Genomic DNA, 17,765 nt, shown 5'->3' on the forward strand with positions numbered 1-17,765 from the left:
GTGGGAGGGATATTAATTTCCCTCCAATCACTTTCGACTATTAAAAAGGGCATCAGCCCTTTCTATTTTTAATTGAATGAGCCCTTTTCGAAGTTACCACGACAACTCCTTCGATACGAAGTGCCCTGGTCTAAACAACAACAACAAAAAAATAATACATTATACCCACATCGATTTTTACTATAAAATTGTCAAGCCTTCCAATCACTTTGGACTATTAAAAAGGGCACTAGGCCTTTCGATATCCAATCGAATGAGCCCTTTTTGAAACGACAACTCTAACTATAAACACCTTATATGTCCCCAGGGCATAACTTACAACTCTTACCCTAAAGGCTGTTAGGGTGGTTGTCATCCTCTAAGACTTAGTGTCCAGGACCTTCAACTACATTAAACAAATTGGCTATCTCAAAATTTTGATTGGATATGTTTGGGGAAATGGGGTGCGTGAGACGGGCTTTAGTCACTCCAATTACTTTCAACTATTAAAAAGTCACTAGCCCTTTCAATTTTCAATCAATTGAGCCCTTTTGAAGTTTCTACGATAAAGCTTTCAATAAAAACCTTATATGCCCCCAGGGTATAACTTACAACCCTTGCCCTGAGGGCTGGGGGGGTTGTTATTCTCAAAGACCTAATTTCAAGAACTTCCTACTACGTTGAACAAAATGGCTATCTGAAAATTTTGATTGGATGTGTTTTGAGGAATGGCTGGCGTGAGAGGGGGTTAGTTACCCTCCAATCACTTTCGACTATTAAAAAGAGCACTAGCCCTCTCAATTTCCAATTGAATGAGCCCCTTTTGAAGTTTTACGATAACTCTATCTATAAAAACCTTATATGCCCCCAGGGCATAACTTACAACCTTTGTCCTGGGGTCTCTGGGGGGTTTGTCATCCTTAAATACATAATTTCAAGAACTTTCAACTACGTTGAACAAAATGGCTATCTCTAAACTTTGATTGAATGTTTTTGGGGAAATGTTGGGCGTGAGAGGGGGGGGGTTAATTACTCTCCACTCACTTTCGACTATTAAAAATGGCAATTTCCAATCAAGTGAGCCTTTTTTAAAATTTTTACGACAACTGTCTATAAAAACTATATAGGCCCCCAAGGCATAACTTAGAACCCTTGCGCTAAGGGCTCTGAGGGGGTTATCATCATAGAAGCCCTAATGTTAATAACTTTCAACCACGTTGAGATAATCAGATTTTTAAAACATTTACTTGGACGACTGTAGGGAAGTGGTTGGCGTGAGAGGGGCTTTAGTTGCTATCCAATTACTTTCAACTATTAAAAAAGAAACTAGCCCTCTCAATTTCCAATGGAATGAGCCCTTTTGAAGTTTCTACGACAATGCTTTCAATAAAAACCTTGTTTGCCCCCAGGGCATAACTTACAACTCTTGCCCTGAGGACTCTGAGGGGGAGGGGTTGTCATCCTTAAAGACCTAATTCCAGAATTTTCAACTACGTTGAATAAAATGGCTATCTAAAAACTTCGATTGGATGCGTTTGGGGACTTGGATGTGTAGAAGGCACTAGCCACTCCAATTTCCAATCGAATGAGCCCTTATCGAAGTTTATACGACAAATCCTTCGATACGAAGTGCCCTGGTATGGAAAAAAATAATACATTGTGCCGACATCGTTCTTTACTTAGGCAGCGCGATTGCGCTGCCTATGATATATTCAGGGGAAATTGCCTGGGGAAAATTTTCAAAGGGGTTGAAATTTAGGGGGATTTTTCCGTGGGGGATTTTTCCGTGGGAGAAATTCTCCATTGGATATTTTTTTTGCGGGAGAGACTTTCTATTAGGACAAGAGAATTTTCCACAAGAGAAACTTTCTGTTGGGAAAATGGGAGGGGAGGACTTACAGGAAGAATTTTCCACAGAGGGAGGATTTCCAGAATGGTTTGAAAAACGATTAAAAATTAAAATAAAAGCAAGTCCTTTTCAAATGAAAGCAGGCTAAAAAGAATTCATCAGGCGGAATTGTCCGCAAGAAATTTTTTGAGGGTAATTTTCAGCGGGGATGGAATTTCCTGGGGGAAGGGGATCTTCCGCGGGAGGAACTTTTCAAGGAGCAATGTTATGAAGCAGGGATTTTCTATGGAAGGAAGAGGCAGATTTGCCAGCGTTATTTGAAAAACGTTCAGAAATTAAGTTAAAAAAAATAATTTTTCAATTTAAATTAAAGAGCAACATTAAAACTTAAAAAGAAAAAAGTTATTACATATATGAGGGGGGATGCCCTGTAGTCAAAACCTCTCTCTTTACGCTAAATTTTGACTGTTTGTCGTAATTCTTCAAGAACTGTATTTCTTATTGGGAAGAACAGAATTTTTTCGGGGAGGGGGAATTTTCTATAGGGTAGATTTTCCAAAGGGAGTATTTTCTATGAGGAGGGTAGTCTCCGGGTGTGAATTTTTAAAGGAAAACTACACTAGATAATTTATCAGAGTTCCTATACGGATTTTTTTTATTTGACTTACTTTCTCTTTGCCAATTCAATTTCACCTGCGGAGATATTCCGGAGAAGTTGCCCGGGGAAAATCTTCAAAGGGCTTGAAATTATTTAGGGGATTTTTCCATGGGGTGATCCTAATAAAAAAGAGAGATGTAATAAAAAAAATTCAACTAAGAGTAAGGAGCAACATCAAAAACGGACAGAAGTTGTCCCGTGTATGAAGGGGGACTTCCCTTCGTCAATACCTCACTCTTTACGCAAATTTTTTGACTTTTGTCCCAATTCTTTAAGAACAACTCTTGAAAGACAGGGGCTGTTTATTTAGAGCTTTGTTTTTTTTATTTAAACTTTGTTTAAATACAAAAAGCTTTGGCATGAATAGCGAAGTATTGAGGACGGGTTATCCCCTCATATACGGAATTTTGTTTTCTTAAGTTTTAATGTTGCTCGTTGCTTTCCTTTGGAAAAAAAATATGTTTTTTCCAAAAAAAAAAAAATGCTTTATTTAATCACTGAAAGGTAGAACCAGTTCTCAAGGAAAAATATTGACATATTACTGATTTGGATAACCAATAATAGCCAGTAGTTTATTTTGCTTTATCCCGAGCCCGAGTAATCCCAAATCTAGGTTTTTATGATATTGATTCATGTTGCCCAATCGCAGATTTTTTGTATTTTTTTTATAGTTTAGAAAAAATTGTGCAAAATAATCTTTAATTACAATTTTTGTTATTGAACTTTGGCAAAACAAAGAGTTAATCTGAGCAAAAAACTGATCTGAATTATCGAAATCGATATATCGGTTATCGAATATCGAAAGTAAAAATATCGATATATCGTTTCATCAAATTATCGCCCGACACTAGTTTTATATTCAATTTTATTAATATAAGTAAGTTTTAAGGTATCTATGCCGTCTGGCTGTGCCATAAAATTTTTTCTATAAACTCAACTTTTTTTTCTGAGTAAGCAAGCAAAAAGATAAAATAAATTACTTGTTTTCAAATATTGTGACATAGTTCTTAAAAACAAATTGGCTTATCATGACGGCAACAAAATCTTCAAACAAAATCTTCAATTTTATTCATGTTGAAAACAGATTAAACCCAATAAAATGATAAAAAAGAAAATTGCGAACATTTAGACTGGTGTACTGGGTTTTAACAAAAACAGAAAACAAATGATGGCCGGTACAATGAATTTTGATATAATAAATAAGCTGTAATACAAATGGGGGAAAAACAGGCCGTAAAAAAAAGGAAAAATTAATTTATAATACCCCTTATCCTCCCATAATAACTGAGCAGTCATGCGAATGGGGAAGATTAGTTCTTAAAAATGTAATTTATGGTGCTTCGAACGGTGCTATAATAAATAGGTCGTAAAACAAATGGTGTAGAATAGGGCGTCAAAATATGAAAAATTAATTCATAGTACCAGTAATGAAGGCAATGGGCCTTTATAGACTTGGCCTCAGCTCAGTTTGGTTAGTATGCCCGTAATAATAATGGTACAATGGAGTGCATGCTCCCCCGCCACCCCACCCCGACTCCGCTCAGAACTTATTTGTTTGTTCCCTCCCATGAAGCTCCAACTTCACTTTTTGTAACCTCCTTTCACCTCATTTTTGTAACCCTCCATTACACCTCCTTACACCTTATTTGTTTGTTCCCTTTCATGAAGTTCCAACTTCCTTTTTGTAACCTCTTTACACGTCATTCGAGGACATTCTGCTTTTTGTTTTTGTCCTAGCTGTTTTGCCAGGAAGCACCTTTTTTGCTTTCTATCATCCTTCATTTGTAAACCATGACCTAACCATCTTTGTCTTTCTTTCATTATTAGTCTAGGAAAATTGTGAAAAAAAGGGGTCAACCTCAAACAAATTGCTATACAAATGATTCTTTCACTACCCAACCAAAAAATATGTGATTTTGAATCCGAAAAGTTTACCGCTCTAGCTCTTTTACAAATTTTAATTTTTGAGGTTAAATTTGAGGTTGAGGCAAAAGATGTTGATCGAGTAAGTACCAGCAAATGTGATTAGATATGTCATTTTTACGCTCTTTTTTTCTGCTGATGAATATGAAAATAAATGTTTAAAGTCAAAAGAATTGTTTGGTGCTTAAAGCTTTGAGAGAGAGTGAGGTTGGGGAAGAGGTTCTAGGAAAATTGTGAAAAAAGGGGTCAACCTGAAACAAATTGCTGTACAAATGATTGGTCTTTCTTGGTCTTTCTTTCATTATAGCCCAAAAAATGGGATAGAAACCACATTTTCCACCCAAATTGTTTAGTAAATCGTCAATCAAGCTAGTATTGATCACGATCATCCAAACTAGTATTGGTCATGATCATCCAAACATCAAAACTAGTGTTGAGTCTGTTAAAGTTGGGAATCCTCTTTGCTTCTTTTTGCAATTTTTTTTTGTGTATTTTCTTTATTTTGTTTCTCCCCTTTTTTTTCTGGCCATAGAACCTTACGGGTGAGACTATGTTGATGTTTTGTGTTGTGAATCTATTGATTGAATAAATTGATTGATTGACAAAGGGAGGTGGCAGGCTTCGGATTACGGGAAGACTGTAGAAAAACCTTTTTTACCATGTTTTCCATAAAATTATTCTGTCCTGGCTTTAAGCATATTATTTACATATTTTTCTGTGGATAGCAGCTGTTCCTCGCACCCTCTGCCTGTCTCCCCACAAATTTGTACCGCCCCCAGTTATTCAAAGATATGTTATTCTCTCTTTCATTTTTTTTTTGCACTGGTAAACAAAAAGACAATTTTTTTCTTTTATTATTTTTCAGAAGATTTTTTTCCTTTTTCAGGTAAGAATTTTTTTTTTTTTGAAGAATTTTTTTATCTTTTTCAGGGAAGAATTTTTTCCAGAAGACTTTTTTTCTTTTTCTTTATTTTAAGGGTTTTTTGAGAAAGCAACCAATTATTTAGGATCATGTTGTACATGCTCTGCAAAAAAGGCAAGGAAAATTGTAGAAACAAAACTCCCAGTTACTGAATGGCTGCCGAGATATGACTGGCTTAGAGATTTGAAGTGGGATATTATTTCTGGCATTACAGTGGCTGTGATGCACATACCACAAGGTAGGAACTGCTGCTGCTACTACTAACTCTAGCCAAGGCTGTACTCAGAGGGGGGGGTTAGGGGTTTGAACCCCTCCCGAAGTGTTTTTTTTTACTAGTAAAAACGTAACAAAAATGGACAAAAACAAAATTTGTACGCGTTTTTCAGTTTATTTTGTGTACCCCCCCCCGAAAAATCCATAAGTAAAACCCCCCTCAGAAAAAAATATCCTGGGTACGGCCTTAACTCTAGCACAAAACTGCCCAGTACCAACAGAGTAGCGCTCACATGTGTAAGTTTTTTTCAGGGTTTTCTCCCTACAATATTGCCCGGTGTTTATAAAAGCTTAAAATACTGGTGTTCATACATGAAAAAATGAGAAGACAACGTTACCATCTATCCTTGTAAAAAAAATTTGTTCTCCACTAAACTGATAATAAGTGGGCGTAAGTCCCCCCCAAAAAAAATATTAGAATAAGTGAAAAAAAAAAAAAAAAAAAAAAAAAACACGAAACCTTTTACAGTCACTTCTCCGTTTGACATTTTTTTTCATTAAATAACAAAAAAAGTTTTTTCAACTGAAAGTAAGAAGTAACATTAAAACTCAAAATAAACCGAAATTACTCCGTATATGAAAGGGTTGCCCCCGTCCTCAAATACCTTGCTGTTATAAAAAATATAAATGTTTTTACTTTTATAACTTTAATAATCAAATAATATTAACATTTTGATTACTAAATATCAATAAATGTATGTTAAACTGACAATGCACATTCATTTGTATTTTTTTGAGTAAAGGGCAAATTATGTTGTGGCCTTGGGAAGGCATAGGGGTTTTGAGCCCTACTCATGCTAATTTCTGCTCCTTTTGAGTTTGACTCAGTTATTTATTGTAATTTCTGTTCGTTTTGGGTTTCATATATTTATCGATGCTGATTTGTGGTAGTTTCACGCTTGGTAGATTATTTGATTTTATTTCTGCTCATTTTTGGTTTAATGGAGTTCTTTACCTTTCTTTGAAAGACTTATTTTGTGGTAAAAGTTTTTTTGATTAATTTTTGTTCGTTTATATTGGCATAGTCTTTTCAGGGAAAAAGAAAATAATTCTTTAAATATTTTCCTTTTTTTAAGAATTTATAGTTTGGCCTGCTATTTGTATGCTGGATAAAAATTTTCAGCAATTTTTAACAACATACACCCTTTTAAAAGTCTGGACACAAATGGTTGTGTTTAATTTAGTTTCATACCTCCTCTAGTTGACCTGAAATAGAAAACTTAATACCATTCGCAAAAACAATCTGTTCACTTTCTTTGATAGCTTGGATACACTTACGCTATTTTGATTTGGGTGATTTTAAGTGCAGAAGTAGCCCCGAAAGTTTGAACATCATGCCCTCAGTCGTTCTTGGGATACTGCTAAGATGCCTTATTGGGAATTAGCATTAACACAGTGCGTTTTGATTTAATCTTAAGGCAACATTTAGTTTTTAAACATAATGGGCAATTGGGAGGGTGGGCATGGGAGAGGGACTAGTTGCCCTTCAATCACTTTCGACCATTAAAAAGGGCATTAACCCTTTCTATTTTCAATCGAATGAGCCCTTTTCGAAGTTCCTAAGACAACTCCTTCGATACGAAGTGTCCTGGTCTAAACAAAAAAAGAGAAAAATACAATAATAATTTGTACCAACATCGATCTTTACTATAAAATGTCAATCCTTCCAATCACTTTCATCTACTAAAAAAGGCACTATCCCTTTCAATTGCCAATCAAATGAACCCTTATAGAGTTTCTACGACGCTTTCTATAAACCCCTTATATGCCCCCAAGGCATAATTAACGCTTTCTATAAACACCTTATACCGCCCCAGGGCATAAATTACAACCCTTGCCCTAAGGGCTGTGAGGGGGTTGTCATCCTCAAAGACCTAATTTCCAGAACTTTCAACTACGTTAAACGAAATGGCTATCTCAAAATTTTGATTGGATGTGTTTGGGGAAAAAGTGGGCGTGAGAGGGGCGTTAGTTGCTCTCCAATCACTTTCAACTATTAAAAAAGGCTCTAGCCCTTTGAATTTCCAATCAAATGAGCCCTGTTGAAGATTCTACGACAACGCATTCAATAAAAACTTATATACTCCCAGGCCATAACTTACAACCCTTGCCCTGAGGGCTGGAGGGGGGGGGGTTGTCATCCCCGAAGTCTTAATTCCCAGAACTTCCAGCTACGTTGAAAAAAATTGCGATCTAAAAATTGTGATTGGGTGTGTTTGGGGAAATAGTGGGTGTGAGCGGAGGATTAGTTGACGTCCAATCGCTTTCGACTATTAAAAAGGGCACTAGCCCTTTCAGTTTCTAACCGAATGATTCCTTTTTGAAGTTTCTACGACAACGTTTTCTACAAAAACCTTATATGCCCCAGGGCATAACTTACAACCCTTGACCTGAGGGCTCTAAGGGTTGTCATCCTCAAAGGCATAATTTCTGGACGTTTCACCTACTTTGAACAAAATGGCTGTTTCAAAATTTTAATCAGTTGGGTTTGGGGAAATGGTGGGTGTGAGAGGGGTGTTAGTAATCCTCCAATCACTTTCGACTATTAAAAAGGGCACTAGCCGTTTCAATTTCCGATCGAATGTTTCCTTTTTGTTTTTTCGACAACGCTGTCTATAAAAAATCTTATATGCCCCCGCGCATAACTTACAACCCTTTCCCTGAGGGCTGTGGAGGGAGTGTCTTCCTCAAAAACATAATTTCTAGACTTTTTAACTACGTCGAAAAAAATGGTTATCTCAAAATTGTGATTGGATGTTTTTGGAGAAATGGTGAGTGTGAGAGGGGTGTTAGTTATCCTCCAATCACTCTCGAATGTTAAAAAGAGCACAAGCCCTTCTAATTTCCAATCAAACGCACCTTTTTTGAAGTGTCCACGACAACGCTTTCTATAAAAACCTTATATGCCCCCGGGGCATAATTTACGATTCTTGCCCTGAGGGCTCTGAGGAAGTGTCCTCCTCAAAAACATCATTTCTATCTGGAAATCAAATACGCTGAACAAAATGGCTATCTAAAAATTTTGATTGGATGTGTTTGGGGAAATGGTGGGCGTGGAAGGGGTGTTAGTTGCCTTCCAATCACTTTCGGCTATTGAAAAGGGCACAAGCAACTCAAATTTGCAATTAAGTAAGCCTTTTTTGAGATTTCTAGGGCAATTCCGTCGATACAAAGCGTCCTGGTCAAAGACCAAGAACCAAAAAAAAATAATAGATTGTGGCCACATTGTTGTTTGTATAGGTAGCACTTACCACTGTCTATGATTTCTGATCTTTTTCAAGTATTGCCGGTAAATCTGGCTCACTCTTCATTAAAAATTCCCTCACCTCACGGGAAGCTAATCCGTGGAAAGTGTTTCTCTTATGAAATACACCCCCCCTCCCCCTATAAAATTCCTTCCGGATAATTCCATCCTCTCTGAAATTCCCCTCCCCCTCCGTAAAATGTATTGCAGACGATTCAGCCTGAAAAATTATCCTTAGCATACTTTCATTTGAAAACGACTAAGTTTTAATCGTTTATCCCATCATTCCGGAAATCCCTCCTTCCATGGTATTTTTTCCCGGATATCTAAACGCGCTGAAAATTTTCCCCGGACAATTCTCCCAGAACATCTCCATATGAAAAATTGAGTTGGCAAAGAGGAAGTAAGACAAATAAAAAGAATTTCGTATAGAAATTCTGTCAAATCCTCCTCGACTAAAATTTCCCCTGAAAAGTTCACCCCGCGGAAACTTCACTCTCCATGGAAACCAATTGAGCAGTTAATAGTTGTCGCGTGTGCATTATAAACGAACCAATTGGAAAACGGAGGTAGGTGATATGATCTACTGGCTTAATCCTACTATTTTCGAAAGTAATATCCCCATGCGACGCTTACTTCCAGTTGAAGAATGCAACTTCGAACTTTTCAGCATTGAACTGAAGACCTAGTTTTGCTTACTCAGATTGTAGCGTTGGGAAAATCTCGCTAATGCGCTGGATCTGCATAATATACGAGAGATAAATCAAGACCGGCAAAGATGAATGATGTGGGAACAGCTGACTGTGTATCAAGAACTCCATTATTGAAGAGGGAAGGGGGAGAAACAGCACCTTGACGGGTACCTTTTTCGACGTTGACAAAAATATCAGGGGTTGGTGCGTAGACTTGAGAGCCGTCAGCGTTAGATAATGGGTGAAGTATTAGGAAAACTTTAAGACGATAATACATGTCTCGAAGGGCTCTAATATATGAGGGGCTCACTCTACGTTTTTCTGCATGGAGTAGCATAGCCGCGTGAATGAGAGAGTCGAACGCTTTACGAACATCATGCCCAGCCAACACGAGAGTTTCACCTGATGCATCAGCATCGATCAATTCGCGACAACCGACAAACCGTGGGCAAAACCTAGACGTGACTGGAATCCAAATTGGTAAAGTGGGACATAACGTTTTGCGTTCAGCTCGCTTCCATGCAGAATGTGAAGAGCGCCCACTTTTATCGATACGAGACGATTTCTTACGTTTTAGGTATTGGATTGCTCGTAGTACAGACTCAACTGAAACAACAAAATTGTCGGTTAGACAACTAGACAAAAATCTATCAAGCTTGTCTTCATATTCGAACTGTACGGTGGCATCTGGCGGGAGAATTTAGCATACAAGTATGAATTCTACTCGGAATCAGGAATAGCTTGAGCAGGTAGGTGGGCGCTAGGAGGATCTCTTGATACATTTTTTCCAGAAAGAAGGTTGTGACAGAGAAGCTTGCCGGGATGTCTCTTCAACTATCTTTTTCATGTGGATAGATAATTCTATTGCAAACTTTTTTTTGGTAGAAAGGCGAATGTCAGAAACCCAGCCAGAACTACAAATGATACCAAAGTTTGGATTTTCTCCCCGCTTCAACTAGGCTCGGATTACTGGACCGATGCTTTGTGACACCCCGACGTATACGTTTAAGAAAGGACAGAATTAGTAACTGTTGCGAAAAGATCACCTTGAATGTTTTTCCAATCCCTGTAGTATAGAGCATTATAGTATTATAGAGTATTAGAGTATGTCTATAGATGTCTGTGTCTATAGTATTCTAAGTTCTTCGACTTTAGCGCTTTCTCCATACTTAACTATGTAAAGAAAATACCATGATACTTTCTATATGTATTCCACCGCATGATTTGCGCAATAATATTTAAACCAACAACGTTTATATTTTTTTTCGTTATTTTATGGACTGTTTAGTCTCTAAAAGATCCGATTTTCCGTATGCGTTTCAAAATAATCATGGTTGCAGCAGTAGATGTATCCTGTTACATCTACTACTCTTTAGCGGGGGCTTACACGGGGGGAAGGCAGTTGGGCACTGTCCGCCTCTCCTAGAATTCGCCCTCCCTAGATTTTGAAAAATACTTTTTTTTTATTTTCTTTGCAAAAATGCCTTTTTTTAGATTTCCATTGAAAAATAGCCTAATTGCCGCCTTAGAATTTTACCCCCGTCCTCCCTTCTTTATCTGAATTGGCGGCACTGACCTTTAGTAGCAGAAATAAAAGAAAAAAAGCTTTAAAAGCGAATGTCTCGTGACAAAAATTTCACTCGTTAATTAGAACTTAACTTGTAACTACGTCAAAACTAGTATTTAGCATTCAGGGTCAACTTAAGAGCAATTTGTGTTCTTCAGTTGAGCCTTTTGTTGAGTTGATTTCAGTTGGACTCTTCAGTTGTGTTCTTCAGTTGAGCTCTTGTTCACTTGAGTTCAGTTGTGCTCTACGAGAATAAAATTTTCAGAATTTTGGAAAACGAAATCTAAACCCCCTAAATGTGTCATCCAATTGAGGTAAAAAGTAAGTCATTGAAATCTTCATTTCTGACAACTCCTTACTGGAGGTTTACACCCCGCCCCCCCTTGAACAAGAAAATCACATTTTGCGTAGATAGCTCTAATGTGTCTCAGTTTTTTTCGTACTTCATATAAAGGACTAGCATAAATTAAAGGAATTAACTGATAAAAAGATTCAGAAAAAAAACTTAATCTCTAAATGATATTGTAAATAGAATGGATCGTATGTACTTATTGTATCTGATTTATTAGTCAATAGATTGTTTTATTGCCAACTGATGCTATGGTAAATATACTGATTTTAAATACGTGAAAGTAGCGCCAACAACTAGATTCAATCAGATGACAACAGTGTAAATAATGTCAACGTTGTTTTTTTTATCTCTACTTTTGCCAAACAACTTATTTCATTCGATGGATGATGAAGCTCGTAGAATATTTGCCAAAAGGCAAATAATTTTTGTTGAAATACATACACACATAAACAGGGACGTACGCAAGAGGGGGGGGGATCCGGGACCGTCCCCCCCAAATCTCATTTCCCCCCCATAATTTTTTGATAATTCTCACAGAATGAGGAATTGAAGGATTTGCCCCCCCCCCGAAACAGATCCCTTCGTACGTGCCTGACGTAACCAAAAGCCTTGGGAGGCAGAGGCGTGGCCAGGGTTTTTAGCGCCCGGGGACAATGTCGATTTTTCAACCGCCCACCACTAGTAGTATGACAACATGAATAAGTAAAATATTTTTTTTTAAAGACTGAGTTTTGTGTCTCAGCAGAAGCTGCGCACCGGTACAACCGTCCCCCTTGCCCCCTCCTACCTACGGAATTGTTGGGAGAAAGGGGTGTACGATTGCCTCTGAGGTGAAAATATTCAAAATGAGCATTGTTAGGCCCAAATCATTATTTGTCTAGGGGGACGCATATCAGACAATTTTTGATTGAGGGAGGGGGAGGGAATTCTCTCCTCTTGTCTTCAATGGATAAAACAAACTTGTTTTGCTTGTTTTACTTATGTACACTAATGAAAAGCATTTTCTCTTTCCAGAAGGTTAGTTTAAGTGTTCGACACATTTTTTTTTTGTTTAGCTTATTTTAACAAATTTTAGTCAATTGAGCTAATTTGTTAGCCATTTGAATTGGCGGAGACGAGTCCGTCCTGGCAGCATCAACGGGTCTGAGCATTCATGGCTTACATGCTTTATTTTTTGTCCTCCATTTTTTGTGTTGTAACATCTTAAAATAGGTATTCTAGATCTTTAACCAGCAATCGGATAAATAGCTCTGTTCGCTTATTGGACATATTATGCTGATTCGATCTTGGGTGTTGGGTTACAAATTTTCAAATAATAAAAAAAATAGGTCAAACAAAGAAAAAAAAATTCTGCATTAGATATTTTTGAATTGAAGAGATGATCCTTCATGATACAAGAATATGAATGCTATAACTGTATTATTACTAGTAAGTAAGTAAGACGGCACTAGACCCTTAAGGTCCAAAGTGTCGGTGCTGATCTTCGTTTCGGGGCCCTTCAGCCAGGAAGTGCAATGGGGGCTAGGGGCCAACCATCCTGTGCTTTACACACCCTTCCTGCTTACCTTCCCCAAAATTCTCCAGGTACCCATTTAGAGCTGGGTTGACTCTGACTGAGCTTACAGAGTCACGCCACTGACCCCCGTCCCAAACCTAATAACTGGCTACGCCTGGGATCTAACCCATGCCCCTTGGGCAAAGAATTATTAAACCAGCGCGCCAATCCCTTAGCGAGGACGGCTCAAATTAACCTAATAATATCAAAACACCATATCGTACTAAAGTAATAGACATTAGAATCACACAGTCTTTAATGGGTTACATAACACATTGGGAATGTATATGAAATATTTATACAGGCCACTGGTTGAAAATGTCTTGATACTGTGTAAATGTTTCCGGATTTAAACATAAAGGCGTTTTTTGAAGAATAGCCAACTTCATATGTATGTATATATAATTTACTACCAATAAGAAAAGGAAAAAACAACAATGTGGAGCACAAGGACAAAGAAATGAAAGAAAAGAAAACAAAAAATAACATAAGCAAAAAAAGAAAAATAATTAACCAGTTTCAGTAATGAAAAAAAAAAATGCAAAAGAGGGTCTTAATCAGAAATATAATTCTAAGTTTTCACACAAATAGTTTCAGTAAGACCGTTTATTTGAGATGTTTGAAACCATTTATTTAATATTAGTCTGATTAATTAATTCCTTTTGTAGGTCTTGGTTATGCGATGTTAGCCAATTGCCCACCTATTTTGGGGATCTACATGGCATTTTTTCCTGTGCTTATTTACTTCTTCTTTGGAACTTCAAGGCACATATCTCTCGGTACTACCATTTTCTATTTTACTAGAACTTTTTATTTCGTTTTCCTAAATATATATATATATATATATATATATATATATATATATATATATATATATATATATATATATATATATATATATATATATATATATATATATATATATATATATATATATATATATATATATATATATATATATATATATATATATATATATATATATATATATATATATATATATATTGTATTAAAGCTCTATTCCTACCCTGCCTAGGTTACTGAAACCAGTACACAGTTTGTAAAAAATACCTTACTTGTATTCTTCCAAAAGGGTCACAATAATAACATCTATAAATTCCAATTAAAGACTCCCTGTACGGGGTCGCAAAGTAGACTAAATCAAAATGATATTTTGTACCCCACTGTTCATAGGGGTGGACCTTCGCTTGGCCCAGCCAATCAGCTCTATCCCCATTCAAACCGAATTCTACCTCTTAGCTTTATCTCTCAATGACTCCAGACCAGGAAGTACAAAAATAGAACTTACTTCAAACTTACTTATTGCGACGCCTCTAACTTAGCAACAAGAATTTAACCTGTCTTTTGAAATTATACTATAAGCAAATGTAATTAAGAAAACGAGAACAGGTCATTGATCTGAAAAGAAAAGAAACAGGGGTGAAAGCCCAACACCTCCCCCCGTAAGATAAATGATCACCCACGCGCTACCTTGGTCCACCCTTACAAACATAAACACTTAACTTCAACTTTACAAAATCCATTTGCCTTCTCTTCCACCAGTGTCTTTGTTACTACTTCCACCGCTTGGCTCTGGATCGGTCGTCATCGACACGTTTCTACTGTAGGACCACCATGGTCTAAATCGTATAGCATCCGCATTAGGTCTTGAAAGTTGAAGTCCCCAAGATTCGTAGACAATGATTGTATGCAGCACAATCAAAAACAAAAAAAAATTCTTGCTCTCGCGAATTTACATTTGAGAGGAGCAGAGAATCAGTTTCTGGCACATTTGATGATGCCAGCCATCATGAAAAATTGGCTGCACTAGCCTCTTAATTTCCATCTGTGGAAACAACCCCATATCTCAATAAAAAAGTAAATTGCCCCTTGGCATAATTTCAAATAATCTAAGGCCGGAAATACAAAGGCCTGTGAAAACGATAAGGGTACTGGGAAATGAAGTATGATTTTGAGCGAACCTTGAATCGCTTTTTTCTGGGTCTTGTCCCCTAAAATAATTGAATGAATAATGCTCGGCAATGAGGGATGAAGATAATATTGAAGACTGGAAAGACAAGGCTTCAGTAAAGGGATTACAGCTTGTCCGCCAGTTGTGGATCGCGGAATAGAACCATCTTTCCCGTCATCCCGCAGGAGAGCCTCTCAAAGGGATTCCTCCCCCTCATAAAGGAACAAACCCTCTTTTGAGTTGATCAGACCAATATCAGATTCTTTCCCAAATTTTTCCAATCCGCCTCGACATTCTATATCTCCCAACTTTCCCCCAACCCGTTGTAGGTCATTCATCTCTATTTCGTAACCATCTTGTTTTATTCCCCGTGGGCCTTTGACCTCTTTTTCCCCCCTATTATTTATGTTATCAAGGCACAGCCAATCCAACATTTTTTTATTTTTCGCCACTTCAGGCTGAATCTCCAAATTTTTGTCTCTTTTCTACACTTCTCTTTTCATCTACTTTTCTCAATTTTTGTCATTCTTACAAAATACTAAATCATCGTTAAATCTGATTTGGACTCTAATCTCCACCACCTTTGACTGCATTACTACATTGTAGTTCCGTTTAATATCTTTTTTCTCTCTTTTAGTTTTCTTTACTTTTGTAGTGGCATTAAATAAATCGTCATGAAATCTGAATTGGACTCCAGTGTCCATCTTTGACTGCATTTCTTTATTGTAGTTCCGCTTTGCATCTTTTTTCTCTCTTTTAGTTCTCTTTATTTTTACAGCAGAAACAAATATTTCGTTATCAAATGGGAATTGAACTCCGATATTTGGCTTTTCATATTCTACTAAAATTTCTCGAACTTTCCGAGGAAAAGCGCGTACAATAAAATTCGTCTCATTTTTCTCTGGTGCAATCAGCGCTTCATTTTAGCAACCATTTTTCTGCGTCTCACACTCGTTAAAAGTGTTCTCAAGTTTACCATTTTCTGGAAATTTGGATTTCCGATATCTCCAAAGTCTACTCCTACTAAAACATCCACTGCTAGCGTAGGTACTAAGCCTCCTTTTATCGTTTTTCTCTGAATTGTACCGTCGTTCCTTGCAATTTCTATTCTTACCCAAGCAGACGGGCATTGGTGCTTATCTCCATAATAACATAATGTTGTAATATTATTTTTATGGTCCATTTCCGTCTTTTTAATTAGGTCAATTCGCACAAAAGTTTGCTCACTCCCTGAGTCAATTACCATTTCGGTCAATTTTCCGTTTAATTTTCCTTCTATTTTATGTGATTTCACAAACTCGTCAATATTTCCTTGATTATGTGCTATAGCCCAATTCGATCTTTTACTTTCTCCTGTTTATTATGGCAATTTTTAGAAAAAAAGGCTCTGAGGATTTAAATTTTTCCTGATGATCATCATTTTGAGCATCAAGCATTTAAATTTTCCGACAGGGCGGTACAGTCTCCCATTTCGTTTTATGGGCCGACTCACCTTCACCCTAGTCAGCGAAGTTGTATATTTTCTCGTAAAAGTGTTTAATGTTTGGTAATTTTCATTTTCACGCGATTCATTCTTGGATAAATTATTATGGCTATCTGACAGCCTAGAAGTTAGTTGTGATAAAATCTCACTTTCTGGAATTCCCCAGCAGGCTTCTATTAGACCTATCATGGTTCTTTTAAACTCTTGGTGATATCTTTCTTCTTTCTCTCTAGCTATTTTATCATTCTCCCTTTTTCGTTCTCGGGCTATTCTATCAGCCTCTTCCTTTAGTTTTCTATCAATTCTAATATTCTCTTCTCTCTGCTCTCTAGCTATCCTCTCTTTCTTGTCTATCTTTTTGAATTTTGTCCATACGGGCCTGATGAAGTATTTCATTGGCTTGACTATCTTTTTCAATTTTGTCCATACGGGCCTGATGAAGTATTTCATTGGCTTGATTATCTTTTTCAATTTGATCTATCTCATCCTGTAATTGTTTCATATACCAGTACTCTCGGTACTTTCTCTCAAAGGCCTCCATTTTAGCCTTTCTTTCTATTTTCCTATTTTTTCTATGGGCTTCACTCGCCCTTCTCGGTCTTGAGTTAATCTCATCTCTGTCCGACATAATTTCAAAATTCCGTTAACTGAAATTACCTCTTCAGTCTAAATGAAAATTCTTTTATCCATGTAACTTCCGGTCTCTCGCGAAAAATTGCTGCTTGTAAATTTTCCTTATATTTTTGCACACTAATTAGTTGCGCTATATATTGATCCGTAAACTTTTCAATTATGATCTCACAAGGCACAGCCCATAATAGATCTTCATAATCCTATTAATTGATTCAGTATTTTTTTTCTTTATATGTAACCACAATAGGCTACTATCACTATGTAGGCTAACTCAACTAATCTCTTCGAAAACGCGGAATTCTTTTACTATCAGGTTTACTGATAGCTCCTTTTGTTCTGCCACCAATGTTCGTGGTATTTTTAGCCACCAGTGTTATACCGGTAGGCCACAACGCCACTGGCGTGGTAATATACGTGTGTCACCACTTATTGGAGGGGAAAGCCCCGGTTCCAAATTATAATGTGATTCCCGCGTCTACCACACTGTTTCTGCAAATATTGCGTTTGGTACTACCCTATTTACAGTATACCCTGTCCCAGGGTATGATAACGCGATCGAGTGGTCAAATGGCCACTTTCTAAAGCCAAGTGTACCCGTCTTGGGTTACAGCTAGAAAATCTCTATTTCTCTCCTTGGAGGTAACAAACCTCCCTGTCAATATA

At 37.1% G+C, this 17,765-nt stretch overlaps 1 protein-coding gene across 3 annotated transcripts in view; it reads left to right on the top strand.

Moving 5' to 3' along the window:
* Prestin (solute carrier family 26 member prestin) overlaps positions 1-17,765 on the top strand; it is a 145,144-nt gene that overhangs the window by 66,292 nt on the left and 61,087 nt on the right. For all 3 annotated transcript variants that reach the window (XM_089106284.1, XM_089106285.1, XM_089106286.1), the window contains exons 3-4: positions 5,387-5,569; positions 13,683-13,793. In XM_089106284.1, coding sequence (XP_088962410.1) covers positions 5,387-5,569; positions 13,683-13,793 — 294 coding nt within the window. The remainder of the gene's footprint in view (positions 1-5,386; positions 5,570-13,682; positions 13,794-17,765) is intronic.

The sequence above is a fragment of the Artemia sp. Qi Xiang Cuo genome, chromosome 20 (genome assembly GCF_049724085.1).
Source record: "Artemia sp. Qi Xiang Cuo chromosome 20, ASM4972408v1, whole genome shotgun sequence".
NCBI classification, from domain to species: Eukaryota; Metazoa; Arthropoda; class Branchiopoda; order Anostraca; family Artemiidae; genus Artemia; species Artemia sp. Qi Xiang Cuo.